Below are 20850 nucleotides of genomic sequence, written 5' to 3' on the forward strand. Positions count from 1 at the left end.
TTTGATTTTTTGAGACAGGATTTCTCTGTGGCTTTGGAGCCTGTCCTGGAACTAGCTCTGTAGACCAGGCTGGTCTCGAACTCACAAAGATCCGCCTGCCTCTGCCTCCTGAGTGCTGGGATTAAAGGTGTGCGCCACCATCGCCTGGCTTGTCTTTCTGTTCTTTAACAGAGAAAAAGAACTTGACCACAAGAAACCCAAGGCACCCTATACACAAAATATTTCTCTAATTTTTCTCTGGTGCCAATTAAAACAAGTTTTAGTTTATGTCACCTTTTTGTTTTTTGGACAGGGGTCTCACCGCAGTAGCCCTGGCTGACCTCGAACTCACAGAGATCCTCCTACATCTGCTCTTGAGTACCAAAATTAAATACCACCACACTCTGTGGTTTACAGGGGCAAGATTTAGGTTTGTGGTTTCGACAAAGACATGAATTTCAGAATGAGCCAAGGTAGGTTTTGAGACCAGAAAGGTGTTCTAAGAGAGAGTAAAGCCACCTGACAGGACAAGGGAGTCATAGTTGGGTTTCTGTAAGGTGGGTAGATATGAGATGTTGGAGCTCTCAATTTATATCTCTAAAGATTGCTAAGAAATCATCTTCTTTCTTCCCAATCTCATCCAAAGAATGTGTCCATTTATTTATTGGCTTTTGTGAGACAAGGCCTCTCTACATAGCCCTGGTTGGCCTAAAACTCACTATGTAGACCAGACTGGCTTCAAACTCACAGAGATCTAATCTACCTGTCTCTGCCCGACAAGCAATTTTTTTAAAAAAGATTTATTTTTGTGTATGAATATTTTGCCTACATGCACTTATGTACACCACATGCATGCTTGCTGGCTGCAGAGGTCAGAAGAGGGTGCTGGATCATGTAGAGCTGGAGTGAAGACAGTTGAAAGCCACTGTGTGGGTGCCTCTGGGGACTGAACCGTGGGACCTCTGTAAGAGCAATATTCTTAACCACTGAGCCATCTCTGCAGCTCAAGAATGTAATTTCAACAAGGTTAAAAAAAAAAGTGAAAGGGCCAGGCGATGGTGGTGCCCAATCTTTAATTCCAGCAGTTGGGAGGCAGAGGTAGGTGGATCTCGTGAGTTCGAGGCCAGTATGGTCTACACAGAGAAATCCTGTCTCGAAAAACAAGAACGTGAAAGGTTTTGGATTCTGGAAAGTGGGGGGGTTGGTGTTAAAAAAAACAAAACAAAACAAAACAAAAAAACACCAGGAGTCAGTTTGTTGGGGCATAGGGTTGCTGGAGATAAGGAGTTTATTAAAGAGTTACTAATCAGTCAGGCATGGTGACACACCTTAATCTCAGCATTTAGGAAACAGAGCCACTTGGATCTCTGAGTTCCAGCCCAGCCAGATTTATAAAGTGAGATCTCATCTCAAAAACAAAAACAAAAAATTATCTATCAACGCCATGGACAGACAGACAAGACCATGGAGGACCTCTGAGGAAAAGAGTCAGGGCCCCCAAGGCTGAAGCAGGAGTTCTAGCACAAGCCTGCAGCCAGGCTCTCAGATTCCCTGCAGAAGCCAGGGAAGGGGTTAGGAAGATGTTTGGCCGCCAGTACCCACTTTGATGTAAACTCACTTGCCAGGTGAGAAATCTTGGCACTGGGAGGTTGTTAGCTAGGGAATCAAGAGGGTGTGCCTGTGGGTATCTGTGAAAGAGGAGAGGCAGCTGCAGATAGGGCCTAAGGAGCAGCTAGACTCTAACACTACATTCTTGGGCAAATTAAAGCATTTTTCCCAGTAAAAATTAGTGAGATAGATTCACATGAAGCATCACATAGCTCCAGGAGGGGGAGTGCTACAAGCTTATGCTTAGATACCATTTTGTTCCCAACTTGCTGTCCTTGACATCCTAGAGGGAGGTTATCTCGGGGAAGACATCATCTGGCCCGATATGAGCACAACACATTTTGGAAAACACACTGCCTCTGGTTGTGGGCCATTAGGTCCTTATCAATGGAGTCTGAAGCCTCCTGCTTTTCTCTGCCTACGACTCTACTGGAGCTTTCTGCTAGATGTTTTGAGTGCCCAATCTGATGGGTTTTTGTTATTTTTATGTTCATTAGTGTTTTGCATGCGTGTTTGTATGAGGGTGTTAGATCTTGGAATTACAGTTGTGACCTGCCACGTGGGTGCTGGGAATTAAACCGCGGTCCTCTGGAAGAGTAGTCAGTGCTCTTAACCACCGAGCCATTGCTCCAGTCCCCCAATTTGATGTTTTGGTGTCTCTCTATTTTCTGCTACTTGTCATTTGTTTTCAAAACAGGGTTTCTCTGTGTAGCTCTTGCTGTCCTGGGACTCATTATGGAGACCAGGCTGACCTCAAACTCAATATATATGTAGAATTTTGGGGGGATAGCGGTAGTGTTTCAAGACAAGGTTTCTTTGTGTATCCCTGGCTGTCCTCAAACTTAGAGCTTTGGGCTTTGTCTACCTCTGCCTCCCAAGTGTTGGGATTAAAGGCCTGGTGAATACTCAACATATCCATTCATTCAAAAATAAAGATCAGCTGTCACAGATTATTTTCTGAACAAATTAACCTGGTCATGATACTGAGGATTACTTTTCCTATTTCTTGAGTCAATATCTCTTTCTGGATTTACTCTTTTGAGTTGCAGTGGGTTGAAGTGAAGTGAATGGAAATGAAGGACTGAGTACAGACTGACCTTAGACACCTGTAGTGTCTTAGTGTAGACCTTAGGCAGTAGTGTGGAACTTTCCTGTATGTTGCTGTGATTGGTTTAAAAGAAGCTGACTGGCCAATAGCTGGACAGGATAAGGTTAGGTGTGTGTGGGGAGGAGGGGGAACCAGACTAAGGTTATTGGAAAGAAGGACTGAGGCAGAGGAGTCTTCAGTGAGACAGGGAGGAAAACAGGAGGTGCAAGACGAAAGAGAGGTACTGCCATGCGGCAGAACGTAGATTAATAGAAAGATGAAAGAGAGGTACTGCCATGCGGCAGAACGTAGATTAATAGAAAGATGAAAGAGAGGTACTGCCATGCGGCAGAACGTAGATTAATAGAAAGACGTTAAGTTGTAAGAGCTAGTTAGTAATAAAGCCCGAGCTGCCAGGCTTTCATAATTAAGCTTCTGTTTTGGTTATTTGGGAACTGACTGGCGGGAAAGGAAAACTCTGCTGACACAGAAGCTTCATAAGGATGGATTTAGAAACACAGAGGCAGATGTCTGAAGCAACCTAGCAAAAAGTTATAAGTGGTTACCATGGGGAAGTATAGGGTGGGGGACTTTCTTCATGAGGCTTGTTGCCAAAACCCTTGAGTAGTGTCTTACTAGGTACAAGATGAAAACATGGAAGGCTGATCAAACACAGCCACTGGTTTTCCTTGCCAGGCTGAAGGTGAGGGTGTCATAGAACAGACATAAGTAAGTCAAGGGTATGAGAACCACTCCACTTACTGTATGTACACCTAGAGCTGGCCATGGAGAATGAAGAGATTTTTTTTTGTTTTTTGAGACAGTTTTGCTGTAGCTCTGGAGTCTGCCCTAGAACTCAATATACAGGAGTGATCTCAACAGTCCATGTATTACCTTAGGAAGGGGGAGTGAAAGAAAATTCCCTGAACTCTGGAAGGGTTTTCAAGATTGCAAATAGGAGATCCAGAATGACAAATGTCAGGGCCATCTCACTAGATGACTCGCTGGGTAAGGGCACTTACTCTCTAGTTTGATTCTCATTACCCACAAGGCAGAAGGGAGAAACAACTCCTGTAATCGTCCTCTCACGCCCTCCCCCGTGCAAACGGAAGAGTGACACGCATGCATCTCACGGAACCTCTCGGGTTTCACTGTCCTGTAATTTTCTAATCAGTCTACGACCATCTCAGTACCCTCTGCTGGGCATAGCGGTAGTACCTCACTCACCGCAATCCTGACACTTGGGAGCCAAAGGACTAGGAGCGCAAGGTCATTTTCTAATATAATACAAAGTGAGTTCAAGACTAGCCAGGACTCATGTACCTAAGAACCTGTCTTAAAAACAGCAAAACCAAACAAGCAGTCAAACAAAAAATCCTCACAAAAAGAAAACACAAAGGATGTACTCAATTAATACAATTACAAAGAGACTGGGGGAAAGATCATAATGTCATACTAATTGATTTGACTATATTGGCTGGCCAGTGAGCCCCACAGAAAGTCCCTGGTCTGGGATTAGGGGCAGCTCTAATATGTATGGCGGTTCTGTTGAACTTGTCCATATTGGATTTCATGATCTAAACTGATGAGGACAATGGGCTGGGATTAGAGACACGTATAAATGCATCTAAACTTTCTATGTGTTTTACGGATTGGACTCAGGGCTTCTTGCTTACCAGCAAGCACTTTCCTCACCTAATCACTCCCCAGACCTTAATTCAACTGTACTCGATGAAATACTCTAAAACGTAAAATCCTATTCAAGTGAAAACACAAGAAAATCTTATGTCTCCAAACCAAGTGCATAGACATAAAGAAACTGAGGTCCCCTCACTCCAGCCGCCCAGGTCATAACACAAGTATTATTCTATAACAACACAGGAATATGTACTTTCCTGAAGTACCTCTTGTCATGGTAATGGACTCAGTACTAAACATTTTTCTCTTTTTTTGTAGTCTAGCTAATGTTTTTAAGCAACTTGTACCACTGTGTTTCAAGTGGATAATTTCCCACAATTACAGAATTAAATAAAGTTGGCAATACGGTTTGAATAGCTAACATGGCTGAATTTTGTGAATTTTAAGATTATATATACCAGAACTAATAATTTCAGATTTTGCCAGTAGTATACACAACTCCAGGGAGCAGTCACTCTCAGAATGTAACTGGGCACACACTTATAATGCAGGTTCTAGATTTTGAATTAACCCGGTATTTCTAATCCACCCTAAAATGATTTTTATACGGAAATCCTCCATAAACCCATTACAAAGCCTATAGTCTGTCTTTTAAACAGCAAATAACTCAACCTAGCAGGTAGGTCACATGAGCTCTCGATTCCACAGTTGTAATTCAGCTAGAGTCACTGACCTTCTCTATTAGAGAAAGCAAGCATTTTCACCTCCAACAGACTGCCAAGATAGGACTTTATTATACAACGTGTAAAGCTACGGCTCCGTAACTTGAAGGCTTTATTAAGGAAGAAAGCAGGAAAAGGATGACTTATTACAAACACCACTCTAAGCCTTTCTAGATTTTTCACTGCCAGACATGCTGCACGACATGAAATCCCAGCAAAAGCAACCGACACAGAGGCAGAAAACAACCAGAGAGGCACACAGGTTCTTTTTTTCTTTTTTTGAAGTATTTTATACTATATTAAAAAACTCATAAAATAAAAAAGGGATCCATCAACATATATCTCAGAAGTCCATCCAAGAGTCTCAGTGTCCAACAGTCATGGAGGCTGACGCCTGTGTCATTGCTCAGTCTGCAGCTTGTGTAAGGATCACAGAGGTGACTTTAGGTTACAATCAAACTTGTTCTGCCAGATCCAAGACCCTGAATTTATCCAAATTGTAGAAACATGCTTTAACCACCCGTCCACCAAAATACCTCCCATTCAGATCCACAACAGCTAAAAAGCAAACAAAAAGACAATCAGTTAATACCAGTATCCTGGAAGACATCAAAACAAACAGTAACGTTAACATTTGTTAAATTCTTTAAAATAAACAGCATACCTTTAATTGCTGATTCAACTCTCTCAAATTCTAAAAATATCCGTACTGCTTCATCATCAGGGGCACCAGGAATCTAGAAAGGAAAAGCCCATAGGAGTAAAGCTGTGTGTCTGTGCACATGCTTTAATTATGTGTGTGTGCGCATGCACACACATACACATGACAAAAGTGGTCAACCATCAAGGAAATAAATATAAATTGCTCATGTAAAAAATGTACTAATCCTTTCTGAGGGGCTGAGGACACATATCTGAAGCTAATCAATGCAGTCTTTGACTTCCTGGTGGAAGCTGCCCATGGCAGCTAGCATGCAATCAAGTGATCACACCATCAGCAAACAACAGGATGAAGCAGCGGCAACAGCAGCAGCAGAAACTTTAGCGACAGACAGAGCATTACTCCAGTTGCCTTCACATAGGTCTGCATTTTCTCTAGCTCTGTTTAGCTTTTCAAGCCTTCCATAATATGGCCCCACTCCATGTATGTAAGCAGAACTCCCCAACTAATTCCAAGTCCTCCTGCTGCCTCCTTATAAACACCCCGTCCCACTCCCCACATACCCTATCAAAGCTTAGCTCACACCTCTTTGTTCACAAGCCTTCACTTGTTTTTGCTGACCTGTACTTACAGCCAACACTAGTAGGTCTCCTATTATTTATTTTTTTTTAATATTTATTTATTATTTATTATGTATACAATAGTCTATCTGTGTGTATGCCGAAGGCCAGAAGAGGGCACCAGACCTTATTACAGATGGTTATGAGCCACCATGTGGTTGCTGGGAATTGAACTCAGGATCTTTTGAAGGGCGGGCAATGCTCTTAACCACTGAGCCATCTCTCCAGCCCCTCCTATTATTTTTTTTTAAAGATTTATTTATTTTATATAGTGTTCTGCCTTCATGTATGCCTGCATGACAGAAGAGGATATCAGATCTCATTATAGACAGTTGTGAGCTACAATATGGTTGCTGGGAATTAAAACTCGGGACTGGAAGAGCAGTCAAATGCTCTTAACCTCGGAGTTACATCTCCAGCTCCCAGGTCTACTATTTTATATTTCCTGCTTATTTGTTATGTGCTGTCTTTTCAACTGAACATATTCCTAAAAACACAACACAGAATGGGCTCCATGAGAGGCCCTAGATACTTATAAAATGATGTAATAAAACATTCACATTATACTACCAAATAAAATCTACTTTTTTTTTTACAATCAAAACTAATACACAGCTGGAAGTGGTGGTGCACGCCTTTAATCCTGGCATCTGGGAGGCAGAAGCAGGCAGATCTCTATGATCTCAATGCCAGCCTGGTCTACAAAGCAAGATTTTGTCTTAAAAACAACCAACCAACCATGAAATAACAGCAAACTAACACATATGAGAAATATAACTAATACTCATTGGCTTCTGTAGTTAAGACAATGTTACTGGGCCAATGCTAGTACTACTTGTGGAAGAAATTTAAAACCTGCCAATTGTAAGTTCTATCAAAAGGAAATCTTCCTACCTCAAATATCACACATTTCCCAACTTTGCCATATTTTTCACATTCTTCCTTGGTTTCAACTTCTAAGTCTTCATCGACCTCTCCTGCACCAACCATGTTCTATACAGAAACAGAGAAACAATTAAATACCAAACATAATCCACAAATGTGTAAGGTTTCAGAAATAACATTTTCTTTCATAACGGCAAATGTTCTCTTCCTCTAGCCGCCCAGTAGCAGAACCTTGCACATGCTAGGAAGTACTCTAACCCTGAACCACATTCCAGATATGGGTATGTTCATCCCCAAACATAAAACTCTGCCCCTCAAGTACCCAAAGCTGGCATTTCTGCAAACATACATGAAGCTTTGAAAAGTGCTATAAGACTATGTACATGGAACAACACCTAAGAGGATGTTCCAGAAAATTTCAACACTTTCAATTAATCATTTCCTACAGTTTCAATGTCACACTTTACACTTTAGATTATTTAGAGGATAATCCAAAACCCATCTGTACAGATCTGCCCAAAGGCATTCATTATCTGCAAAAATATAATTTTCAGTATTCTTTTCAAAAGTTCATTGATTTTTATATGGATGAGCATTTTGCTTAAACGTATGTCTGTGTACCATGTGAGTGCCTTGTGCCTTAACCAGAAGGGGAATCCCCTTAAACTGGACAGGTGTGAACCATCATATGAGTGCTGGGAAGCAAACCTGGGTCCCATGCTCTTAATCTCTGCACCACTGCTCCAACCCATATTTTTAGTATTCATTGGGGGGAGGGGAGGGGAGAGCAATCAAATCAAGTGTTTATTGAGGGCCTGTTATGTGCTAAATATCATTCAGGGTACTTGGGACACATCAGAGAATAAAACAAGGAGCTTTGCCCTTGTGGAGCATACAGTATACCATTTATTACCACTTTACCTGCGTACTGCTTGAGACCCTGGGCAAGTCAATATTCTTAACTCTTAGGTTATCAGCAGAACTTTATGAAAGACCATAGAGACAGGTAAACTGGGGTGATGCAGAATCAAGGGGGACAGGTTTCTTTACTTCTTACCCTCAGCAGGACCACTTTAGTAGGGCACTTAAGTATTTCAGTTAATGGATTTGAATCCGACTTCTTGGATGCATCTGTATCAAAACATATCATCAGACACTATACTGGTTAACTGTTCTTTTTTTTTTATTAAATTTATTTATTTATTAAGGATTTCTGCCTCCTCCCCGCCACTGCCTCCCATTTCCCTCCCCCTCCCCAGATCAAGTCCCTCTCCCTCATATGCTCGAAGAGCAATCAGGGTTCCCTGACCTGTGGGAAGTCCAAGGACCGCCATTTCTAGGCATAAATAAAGGACATTGAGCTTATAATTCGCGATCCTAGAGAAGCTAAATAAGAAGGTGAATCCAAAGACAAACATATAGGCATCCTCCTGAATATTAACCTTCATCAGGCGATGAAAGGAGACAGAGACCCACATTGGAGCACCGGACAGAAACTGTTCTCTTTTTTTAAAAAAAAAAAATATTTATTATGTATACAATATTCTGTCTGCGTGTATGCCTACAGGCCAGAAGAGAGCACCAGACCTCATTACAGACAGTTGTGAGCCACAATGTGGTTGCTGGGAATTGAACTTGGGACCTTTGGAAGAACAGGCAATGCTGTAAACCACTGAGCCATCTCTCCAGCCCCCTATTGGGGTTAATTGTTGCAGCACAATAAAGAATTACCTAGAAGGGCCTCTGAGAATGTCTGTAAGATTTCTCAAGACAGGGTTTCTCTGTGTAGCCCTGGCTGTCCTCGAACTTAAAAAATTCTCCTGCATCTGCCTCCTGAGTGAGATATTATCTTAATTATAAATTATATTTATTAATATGGGAAGGCTTCTGGGGTTTGGGGGCCTAGACTATACCATGCTGGGAAAAGTAAACTAAAATTAGTTGACATGCACTAATTCATTGCTCTCTTCTCCCAACTACGCATTATGTGACTAGCTGCTTCAAGTTCCTGCTGTCAGCCCTCAGTCATAAACTGTAACCTGGAATTGAGCCAAATAAACCCTCTCATGAGTTTCTCGTCAGTGTACTTTACCACAGCTGTGGTAAATGAAACTGATGTGGGATTCCCCTCTGTATGCTGTGAATAAGTTTTATTACCATTGGTTAATAAAGAAGCTGCTTTTGTCCAATAGCTTAGGTGTTTTCTCAGCTAGCTCTTAAAACCTTTTTTTTTTTTGTTTTTTGTTTTTTGGAGACAGGGTTTCTCTGTAGCTTTGGAGCCTGTCCCGGAACTAGCTCTTATAGACCAGGCAGGCCTCGAACTCCCAGAGATCTGCCTGCCTCTGCCTCCCGAGTGCTGGGATTAAAGGCGTGCGCTACCACCGCCCAGTTTAGCTCTTACATCTTAAATTAATCCATTTCTATTAATCTGTGTATCATCATGAGGCTGTGGCCCACCAGTAAGGTTCCAGTGTCTTTCTCCTTAGGCAGCCACATGGCATCTCCCTGACTCCGCCTTCTTTCTCCCTGCATTCAGTTTAGTTTTCCTGCCTAGCTCTATTTTGCCCTGCCATAGGCCAAACTGATGATAATACAACATTTTCACAGCATACAGAGGCGAATCCCACATCATGAAACTAAGACAGAAGTGTTAGAACTGAGTCCCATCACATGACTAATTCAATTACAATAGCAATTTTATTATTTTTGCCCTCAAGTCATCTATAAAAACATCTATGTAACCAGTCCCTGCAATAAAAATTTTTTTCTTTGAAATATGCTTTTATGTTATTTTCTGGCTTCTACCATTACCTACCATCTTTTGCTCATTTCATTTGCTAAAGGGCTGGCAGAACATACAGATTATAAATTTATTGGGAGCCCTTGTCCTGGAGTAGCGTTTAAGGTTGCTGGCCCAGACACTTAATTATCTAGCCATTAGCTAACTTCCTTTAGATACCTTTGTAAACTGGGGTAACTGTTGTTTTTGCAACCAGTACTCAGCATTCAGGCAACTGGCTGCTGCTGAGCCATGAATTAATAGGGCTGCCAGATGAGTTGTAACTTCGTATTTTAGGGAAGGAAATTCAGATAAGCAGACTTATATGAAAAAAAAAAACTTTTTTAAACTTAAAATGCTAAGATATATGTCTCATTCCTATTTTCTATACATACAGAACAAATTATAAAAATCAAATGAAAATAAAATAACAACTAGGTACTACAAAGCAACAAATGAATGATCAGTAAGTGAACCAAAAGCCACATCTATCCTGGTAGGACAAAAAACTGTGACGATCCACCGAAGATGTGGGTACAGCAGACGCCGAATATTTATGATCAAGCTATGGCGATTCTTTGCCTAACCAAAGCAGCTGGGAAACTTTGCTTCTACAAGCATATTTATCTCTGCTTTGGTTCTAAAGAAAATAAAGATGAGTCTCAAGGCTTCCTGGTGTCATAAGACAGAGGTGGGAAACATGCCATAACTAGAAATCACCGTACACCAAAAGGGAAGGTGCACCTTTCCTCTGGGCTGAAGGACACACACACAGTGCTCTGTGAACTTACCTTGAGACTCGCCCTTCTCCGTTGCATCACCCACAATGATCTTGCCGCCCCGCTTGCTGGTCTTCTCCACCGATAATGCAGTACTCAGGCCTTGCTCATGTTTCCCCAGCCCCTGGCCTTCCCGGAAGCCATACTTCTGCATGATCTTATGAGCCACTGTGCCACTGAGGAAAGGAAAAGGATCCTTATAATTTATGCCACTGACGTCAGAGCACATTGGATCTATGGCAGCAACACCCTGGCCAGAAACAGTGTGTATACCACACGGGCTTCAAGACACACAATTCGTAGTGGCTTCTAGATGGAAGCTATGGGAATCCCAGGACAGGAGAAATATAAAAAGCGGATAACTACAACCAAGATAGTCTGAGTTATCTCTGTGGGAAGTGACAGCTTTCATCACGTTAAGAAATAACTGTGTCTCTGTGAGCTCCCTACCTGCAATGTCACCTCGCTTAAGACCAGTTAGAAATCTGGCCTGTCAAATTCTAAGTATGAGGTTTCAGATAAAAGAGATTCTATTTTCTCATGGCATAGCAGAAGCTACACTGAAAGAGCCTTAGAAAGTATCTACTAAACAGACAGGAAGTAAAACAAGGCCAAGGCTAGATGATTAGTTTAAGGTCAAACACAAAGCAAGAAAGCATCTGAAATGCTTTTTTCCAGGTGTTACGGCACAAAAGGAACTGGATTCTCGGTCTGCTGCGTTCTGTAAGAGGGCACAATTTTCTCCTAGTATCCCAGAGTCTCAAGGGTGCTGCCAGTGACACCATCTGCTTGGCTTTGGATCACAAAGCCCAGCTTCCACCAGTCTTCTGTAATTCCTTTCAGTTTTCTTTTGAACAAGCTATTCCAGGGCAAAACAAACTACTATAACTATACCATGCTGGATCTTTTTTTTAAGTTAAAAATCCGATTCTTATTTAAATGACAATCAAACAAAACACCAATTTTTCAGGTGTGCAGGAAGGACGAAAACCAGAAGTATGCCCCATTATCTTCCCCTCCAGTGAGACGAGGCACTGTTGGGCAAGACAGTCGTCCTGGAGCTGCACTAAATCAGCACTGCTGATTGTAATGTGTGGTACCAGAAGTTGAGACCAGCATGACTAAAGAAAGAATTTTCGTTTTTGAAAAGTTCTCCCATTGCATGAGGCTAGTCAGCTCTTAGAACCTTCATTAGTACCTCCTGAGGGCCCTCAGAACCCAGTTACACACAGAGGCCACTTAGTGGGACTACCACACCTGATGCCTCACTAGTAGCATTTCTACTGCAAGCAGCATCCTGCTAAACAGCATGGAACAAATAATTTAGGGCAACGCCACTTGAGCAGCACTAGAGCTAAGACAAAATACAGTGGCACACACATGCGACCCTAACATCAGCACTCCAGATTCTGAGGCAGGCGGCAGGAGGACAGTGAGTTTGAGGCCAACCCGGGCTATATAAGGAGATTTTACTCTAGAATCAACGAATAAAATTCACCAGTCTTACTCAAATGTCAATGTTTGCTTGTTTTTCAAGACAGGGTTTCTCTGTAGCTTTGGAGCCTGTGTTGGACCTCACTCTGTAGACCAGGCTGGTCTTACAGAGATCTGCTTGTCTCTGCCTCCTGAGTGCTGGAATTAAAGGCGTGAGCCACCACCACCTGGCTCAAAAGTCCATCTTAAAATTCATTTTTTAATACTATGACAAATACACGTCTATACAGTTAGACTGACTGGAGTTTTTCGTTTTGAGGGGGCGTGGTTAGGGTGAAAGCCTAAGACTAGCACACAGCAGACAAGCCTTCCACCACCAAGCTCCACCCCCAGCCTAAATAGTTTCTTTTTTTTTTTTTTTGTTTTTTTTTTAATTTTTTTTTTTTATCAGACATAAAATGCACTTTTATTACTCTAAGACAAACTGGATGTTACCAGTGCTTCACGGGGGCATGTAGTGTGACTCGTGACTCAACACAGAATCACTGTAAGCCTGGGCTATAACCCTGGGTTACTTTTGAAGACACTTGGTTACACAAAAACTTGCTTCTTAAAATGGAGCCTTCCTCCCTCCTCAAAGACTTTTTTTTTTTTTTTGCTTTGCTCTAAATAGTTTCTTAAAACCAAAGGTGTAAAACCACAATCTAAGGCAAATGACTCATTTCTTCAGGAAAACCCTGTGCCCCTCCTCCTTTGGAGATAAGCCGAACCACCTCTAATTCCTATAAGCCAATCTATTTGCACGTTATGAAAAACAGTGTAACTATCAGAAACTTCTTCTATATATAGAAATAATGCATCTAAACCAAGTTGTACTAGACGGCTGCTTACACTAGTGAGCTGGAAAACGCTCAACATGATTTGAACACTAATTCTATACAGACAACATGTAACCAGTGTCTTCATTTTCAAATGAGTTCCGTCTACAGAAAGAGTAACAAACACTTCATATGTTTTTCATTCTCACTGTGTAGCGCAGGCTAACCTGAAAATCACAATCCTCTGCTCTGCACTTTCAAAGGACCGTGCCACACCCATATGCCCACCCCGCCCCCTATCTCAAGCCACTTAATTACCCCATGTTGGCAAGGAAGGAGTTGCTGGGACCAGTTGGAGATCTTGGTCTATCCGGCTCCTCATACACTGGGGGAGGAATAGCAGCTTTGGAAGACTGTGATCGAGGTCTCGAGTCCTCTTCATAAGGAAAATCTCGGGGTACTGTTGGAGAAAAGTAAAGTAGGCTCCATAAAAAACAAAAACTAACCAACCAAACAAAACAACAACAACCAAGAAAAAACAAAAAAAAAAAAAAACCCACCAAAACCTAAAGCTTCACTAGCTTCAACTGTTCACCTTGAACTGATTTAACCTACATTTTGTTCTTTCACTCTAAAAAAAAAAACAAACAAACAAACAAAAAAAAACCCCATTGTCCCCCTTTCAGCATATTTCAGCAATCTTCACAGACAGTGTGAATTGTTCTGAGATGACTTTTCAGAAGCATTTGTTTATATATGTGTATGCCCAAGTGTATGTAAGGACAAGTGGCATACCCATTAAAGCACTGACTTAGATGTCAACTCTTGCTTGGCTGCAGGGTTTCTGTATGCGCCAAGGAAATGCAATGCAACTCTCATTTGAGTCCCACAGCAGAGACTCTTAACTCAGCTAGCTGCACAGACTACAGAAAACATCTCTGAGATCAGGACCATATTTAGTTGCTTTTTAACCCAGTTGCATATTAGCATCAACAGGAAGCTTTAAAGACATAGATGCATAGGACCCACCTCTCAAAAACAGTTTGTTGTTTGTCAGGTGTTTTGTCGGTTTGAACAATATACGTGTATGTGTGTATGTATGTATGTATGTATGTATGTATACATACATATATATATGTGTGTCTACATATTTATTTAATGATATTCTAATCTCTACAGGTATTGGGTATAATACAGGCAAAACACTCATATACATAAGAATAAATAATAAATATATTTAAAAGATTACTGATGACTTTTAATTTTATTTTGTTTTATTTATTTATTTTTATTTATGTGTGTGCTTTGCCTGTATTTATTCCTATTTACCATGTGTCTGCACATCTGATGCCCATGAAGGACAGAAGAAGGTATCAGATTCCCTGGAACCGAAGTTATAGATGGTTATTAGCCACTACGTGAGTGCTGGGAATCAAACCTGGGTCCTCTGGAAGAGCAGCTAGTGCTTCTAAGTGCTGAGTCATCTCTGCCGGCCTAGCCATTTATTTTTGTTTTATGTTTGTTTGTTTTGAGACAGGGTTTCTCTGTAGCTTTGGAGCCTGTCCTGGAACTAGCTCTTGTAGACCAGGCTGACCTTGAACTCACAAAGATCCACCTGCCTCTGCTTCCTGAGTGCTGGGATTAAAGGCGTGCGCCACCACTGCTAGGCGCCATTTATTTTTAATGATAGATTAGGTATGGGTTAGCACAAAGCATAGGACAAAACCCAACAATGCAACCCAGATGTTAGACGAGCTCCAGAGGAGAATCGGCAGTGGGTGGGCATGCTTTAGCCACGTACTTATGTAGACATAGACAAATACTACTCAGTAACCAAAATTAATGGAATTTTTTTAAAACAAGAAAAACACTGCCTCCTTGTGAAAGGTCACAAAATACAACAGGCTCTAAACTCTGAGATACAAAATTTATTACCTATTTGTGATTTTTGAGACAGGTCTCACTCTATAGCACAAGGTAGCCTGGAAATGCACTATATACCACAGGCTGGCCTCGAATGAGTACTTCCTGCTGGGTAATGGGCATGAGCAACTACTGCTTTTACTAACTTCAAAGGAACCTCACACAAACATGAAATCTTGATAACAACAACAAACAGTAAACATCAATTTATCTTCCTGCACTTACAGGACTGGAGAGATGGCTCAATGGTTAAGAGCACTGACTGCTCTTCCAGAAGATCTGAGTTCAATTTCCAGCACCTACATGGCAGCTCACAACTGTCTGTAACTCCAAGCTCTAACACCCTCAGACGGACGCATGCAGGCAAAACATCAATGTACATAAAAAGTAAATTTAAAAACCAATCTGCACCCAGATCCTGGTATTAAAAAATTCCAAGTGGTGGCACATGCCTTAATCCCAGCACTCAGAAGGCAGAGGCAAGTCAACACAGTTCCAGGCCAGCCAGTACTACACAGTTGAGACCCTGTTGCAAAACAAAGCAAAGATCCCTAGTGTAGCAGGCAGCAAGGCCACTGTAACTTCAGGCACAAGGCTGCTTTGCTTTAAACTTGGGAAACCAGAGATTCACACGTAGAATATCCATGGTCCATAAATAAGATAAGAAAAGAAGAAAGAAATGTACATACACTCCTTGTCTTTCTCTACAAGAGAAGTAGGCGGGGCGATGGCAGCTCCTCCCATACCTGTGAAAACATGAGCACGGAGATGAAAGGACAGCACGCTTACAAGAACTACTGTTCGCTCGTGCCATCTGTCCCATCACCACCCTTCTCTCCAACAGAGAGCCATCTTGTCCCTCACAGCAGCAGACTAGCAATTACACGTCTAAAACTGGTATCAGGCTAAGGAGCGCAAGTCCTAACGGAGTAGCTATTAACAACTGGCAGCTTCTGGGGAGTATTTAGGAGAATGATGTCACCGGCCTCACACCCAGAGTCCAGTGGGGCAGCATATTAGACTGGACTAAAGGGTTACTTATTCTTCTTAAGGAAGACACGACAAAGCTGGAAGAGGACAGGGAAGCAGGGGTTAAGCTGGGAGGGTGAGAGGTGAATACAATCAAAACACATCCTATTCATATATGAAATTCTCTAAGAATAAACACATATTAGAAAATGTAGGTGATATCCAAGCACAATTATTTTTCAAAAGGCATTTAGGAACCCCAGAATGTAGTCATCAAATGTTTCTTAAGGAAAAAGCAAACCCCCACAGAATTAGCACATCAACTTGGCACCTGTTTATTTATAGTCTTACTCTGGCTTCATAAACCTGTAAAAGTTCAGAGTAGACTATCTATGAAAACAGTATAAACCAAAAGCTGCTATGGAATGTGGACTGGTGGGAATAGAGAGCACCCCTCTCATCCCCTGCAATGACCCAAACGAACGTGAAATAAACCATGCCTCAAATAAAAGGAAAAGCAAAGCCTGGGACAGTACTGAGTCTAAAGTGTTTTTATCTCTGTTTATGCCTTACTTCTTTTCCTCCGCTCTCGCTCATAATCTTCATCTTCATCAGAATCTGGGTCTGGTCGTCTTGAAAACCCGCTGGCTTCATGCCTGTCTTTACGCCTCCTGTAATAACAAAATAATGAATGTTTATCAGAGACAAATTAATATAGAAAAGCTATAATATAATTAATATATTATAGAAAATTAATATAAACAAAGCTTAAATGTCATTGTGACTTCCTCTTGGCAAAAGAAAAAAAAAACAAAAGATGTTCTTTGAGAATAAATTGTTAATTTATGTATATATGCTGGTGATGGATACAACAGAAAAAATTCTGAAGAAAAAATGAATACGTTTAACAGATACATGAGGGAAAAATTTTGATATCTAACTTTTTATTTTAAGGCATATGCATATACAGTTTAATGATTTCAATTTTCTAGGCTACACATTCACACATAAAAATCACTTACCCAATAAATAAGAAATACCATATGAGCATAGAATGCATATTAATTAAATATTTTAAGAAGCTAGGTATCGTGGTACATGTCTTTAATGCCAGCACTCAGAAAGTACAGGCAAACAGATCTTTTTGAGTGTGAAGCTAGCTTGGTATATACAGTGAGTTCCAGGCCAGTCAGAGCTACACAATGAGACACTTGGCTTAAAAAAAAAAAGAAAGAAGGAAAAGAAAAAAGAGAGAGAGGGAAAAAAAATTAAGAAATAAATACTATTGCCTATACTTTTAAAAAGTAAATGAAAAATACATGTACTTTCTCCTTGCTCAAAAATAGGAAAGAGAGCCAGGTGTGGTGGTGCATGCCTTTAATCCCAAAACATGGGAGGCATAGGCTTAGTTCCAAGCCAGACTGGTCTACAGACTGAGTTCTAGGACAGCCAACACCACACAGAGAAACCCTGTCCCAAAAAACCAAAACCAAAACATAGTAAAGGAATAACATTGAAATACTGTAAATTGTTGATTCTAGCAGTCACAGCCCTGGAAACAACTTCAACGTGGGTTTCTCTTGTGTTTTGATTTTCAGACAGTGTCTCACGTAGCCCTGGCTAGCCTTGAATTATGTATGTCGGATTACAGGCACTTAGAATTACTATTAGAATTAGAATTACTTTCTAATTCACGCAATGTCTACACTTTAGATTTTCAGGGTCTATAAATAAATTTTCTCAAGTGCATTTTCACAGGAGGATGGAACAATTACAAATTTTTAAAACCAAGTAAACGCCTGCTGATTGAAACCATAACCCCAGTGCTGGGTCCACAGCACTGCCGAGTGAGAGCACAGCTGGTGAACGCTAGAGGCAACACCGAAGTGCGCTCATCTTCTAACGCACATTAGCTGCAGGACGTGTGCTCCCGCACCAAGAGGAAGCTTACTTTTCTCTTTCTTCTATTTCCTTCTGTCGTTCCAGCTCCCGCTGCCTCTGGCGCTCTTCTCTCTGGCGCTTCACTACCTTCTCATAATCATTAGGAAACATGGGGTCATACTCATCAGCTAAGGGGATCAGAACTTCCCCTGCAGAGAACCCACTGGGAACAGGGTCCTGAGGAAGAAAAACACCCAAGTGAATACCATCTTCATATCCTGCAGAATCAGGAATCCCAGAATCAAGGTCAGAGGATGATGAAAGAGAGGTCTTCCAGATTATCTTATATTTCCTAGGTGAATAAATAATTCATAGCAAACTACATCTCACCAGGTGGCAGCACAACCTGGCAACCAAGCAAACGCTTAATTATTCATAGAAAAGCACCATACAACTTAAAGACTAAAACAGTCCATGAACATAATCATTGTTTAAGTGAGTTTTGGACTACCCAGTCACCATTTAAATGACATCTATAGAAAAATACATGTGAAAATGGATTACCATTTTCCAGACCTCTCTTGCTCCCTCACAGAGCCACAAACTAGAGAAATGGTCAATGGTGACCATGAACAACCATCAATCGCCCTGCCTCCCTGCAGCCCTGTCCTATTAAAGACATAAAGTATTATGCTCAACTTTTTATTTTTAACGCTTTTCTCTAAACTCTAACACTGTTAATAGACAACAATTAGAAACAACCATATAGTCTACATTAATAGAATTAAATTACAGGTAATCTACACAAGGCAATACACCAAAGCTATTAAAAATGACCATACAGGTGTTGGAAATATGCCTTAACTGCACTGACTGCTCTTCCAAAGGACCCAAGTTTGATTCCCATCACCCACATGGTGGCTCACTACCATCTGTAACTTCAGTCCCAGGGAATGGGTCTCCATAGCAACCAGTACACATGCAGCGCAGGCAAAACACTCATACATATAAAAATATTTTTAAATGACCACATAGTTCTGCACTTTTGACAAAGATGGCTGAACACTCACTGAGGTACTAAGTAAAGCAAATTAGAGAACAGAAGGCAGAACTCCTGTAAGAAATTCTAAAATTATGTAACTTTTAATGCCTGGAGAGTATGATTGAAAGACACCTTTTTTTTTTTTTGGCTGATCTTTCATTCCTGTTTATGATGTTTCCGTAATAAAATATTTTAGCTAATGTAGGTTCTGATGGTGATAAAGTAAAACTTGAGTTGGAAATGACACCAATGGCCTATTGAGAAGCCTCTTGTGTGGGGCTGGAGACGGGGCAGTGGTTCAGAGTGCTCACTGCTCCACCAGAGGACCAGCATTTGGTTCCCAGTACCCACACCAGGGTGTCCACAAATGCCTAACTCCAGCCCCAAGAGATCTAATGTCCCCTCTGGCCTCCATGGGTACCAGCACATACATGTACACACACACACATTCACAAATAAAGTAAATCTTAAAAAAAGTAGAGGAATAATATGTGCAAAGTAAAGAAAACAGGCTACAGGCATGTGCAGGCTTACCTTCAGCCCGGCTGCTACATGAGGTGGCGTGTCTACAATCTGCCGGTCATCTGAGGAGCCTCCCCGCTTGAGGTCGATGACTGGGGCAAGGACTGTACTTTGTTTTGTCCTTTGGCTCTGACATCAGAAACAAGAAAAACACACCAAAGTTCCGAATTAAAATTCATTCTACTTGGAATACAGACACTTTTTCTGGTCTTAACACACTTCTGGCTGTTATAAAATCATAGTCTTAAAACAGTAACAGTCTCTCTCTTTCTCTTTTTGGTTTTTCGAGACAGGGTTTCTCTGTGGCTTTGGAGCCTGTCCTGGAACTAGCTCTTGTAGTCCAGGCTGGTCTCGAACTCACAGAGATCCGCCTGCTTCTGCCTCCCGAGTGCTGGGATTAAAGGCGTGTGCTACCACTGCCTGGCCGCTTCATCCTTCTTGATCCTTTTAAAAAGCAAAGATGTACTCTACTTCCCTATAAAGTTTATAGTAAATGTGACCACGTTCTGGTTAGCCTTAAACTGACAGGGATCCATCCACCTCTCTGCCTCTGGAGTACAAGCTACTACCCTACTTCTTTTAGTATGACCTTACTCTAACTAACTAAAATTACTTATGAACTTACTTGGGTGTGTATGCATGTGTGTTTACATGCAAATACCACACTGTTTATATGGAGGTCAGAGGACACCTGGAGAGACTAGGGTCTCTCCTTCCACCACAGGGGTTCTAGTCAAACTCAGGTCATCAGGCTTGACTTACTGAGCCATCTCACCATCCTCGAAGTGCATGCTAAATAGCTGGTCTTTGTTTTGTTTTTTTTAAACAAAGACCTGGCAGTTTCTGAAAGGGACTTCTGATCTGTCAGTGTCCCTCTTTCCTGGCACATCACCATCTTAGCTTTTCCTCGGGATATTGGTCTCACAAATGCTGCTTATTTTAGACTGCCTAGTTAACTTACACCTCTGTGCTCTGGCATCTCTCAAACCCGGTTAGATTCATGATAAAGTTTGTAGGCAAGAATGTCTCATGGTGAGCTGCTTGAACTACATCATTTTCTCAGGTAGCTAAGAGGCCATGGCTGAGCAAATGGAATGATGGTGATCACAAAAGTTTAACTTCCCATTTTCGCAATTTAAAGTGGCACAAACTTTCTTATCAGGAAGTCTGAGCTCTCCAGACTTTAACAGTGCTTTAATCAAACAACATGTCATGCAGGTATCATGAAAACTGCAACATAAACCCTAAAGTTTCCACAACAGGGGTTAAAATCATCTATATGCTCATTTTAAAATTTAACAGGTATTTTCAGAAATGAAATATACAAATAAAATCACAGCTTCATCTTTCAGATACAAGTAAAATTTTTCTCTACCAAATATTTTTACAAGTTTGGTTAGTATTCTGAGATACTCCCTGAGGAGCACAAGAGAACCAACATGGATAGCTTTACTTCCCCATGGCGCACGCCTTTAATCCCAGCACTTGGGAGGCAGAGGCAGG

At 41.3% G+C, this 20850-nt stretch overlaps 1 protein-coding gene across 1 annotated transcript in view; it reads right to left on the reverse strand.

Annotated features, from left to right (window-relative positions):
• Positions 1–5297: 5297 nt before the first annotated feature.
• The window catches only part of Rbm17 (RNA binding motif protein 17), a 24396-nt gene continuing 8843 nt past the window's right edge, over positions 5298–20850 (reverse strand). Inside the window, exons 3-12 of the mRNA XM_005354895.3 lie at positions 19360–19476; positions 17854–18020; positions 16476–16573; positions 15623–15679; positions 13329–13470; positions 10771–10934; positions 8258–8331; positions 7210–7308; positions 5699–5771; positions 5298–5592 (exon numbers count right to left, since the gene is read on the reverse strand). Coding sequence (XP_005354952.1) covers positions 5489–5592; positions 5699–5771; positions 7210–7308; positions 8258–8331; positions 10771–10934; positions 13329–13470; positions 15623–15679; positions 16476–16573; positions 17854–18020; positions 19360–19476 — 1095 coding nt within the window. The 3' untranslated portion in view covers positions 5298–5488. The remainder of the gene's footprint in view (positions 5593–5698; positions 5772–7209; positions 7309–8257; positions 8332–10770; positions 10935–13328; positions 13471–15622; positions 15680–16475; positions 16574–17853; positions 18021–19359; positions 19477–20850) is intronic.

Source organism: Microtus ochrogaster, chromosome 16 (genome assembly GCF_000317375.1).
Source record: "Microtus ochrogaster isolate Prairie Vole_2 chromosome 16, MicOch1.0, whole genome shotgun sequence".
Lineage (NCBI taxonomy): Eukaryota > Metazoa > Chordata > Mammalia > Rodentia > Cricetidae > Microtus > Microtus ochrogaster.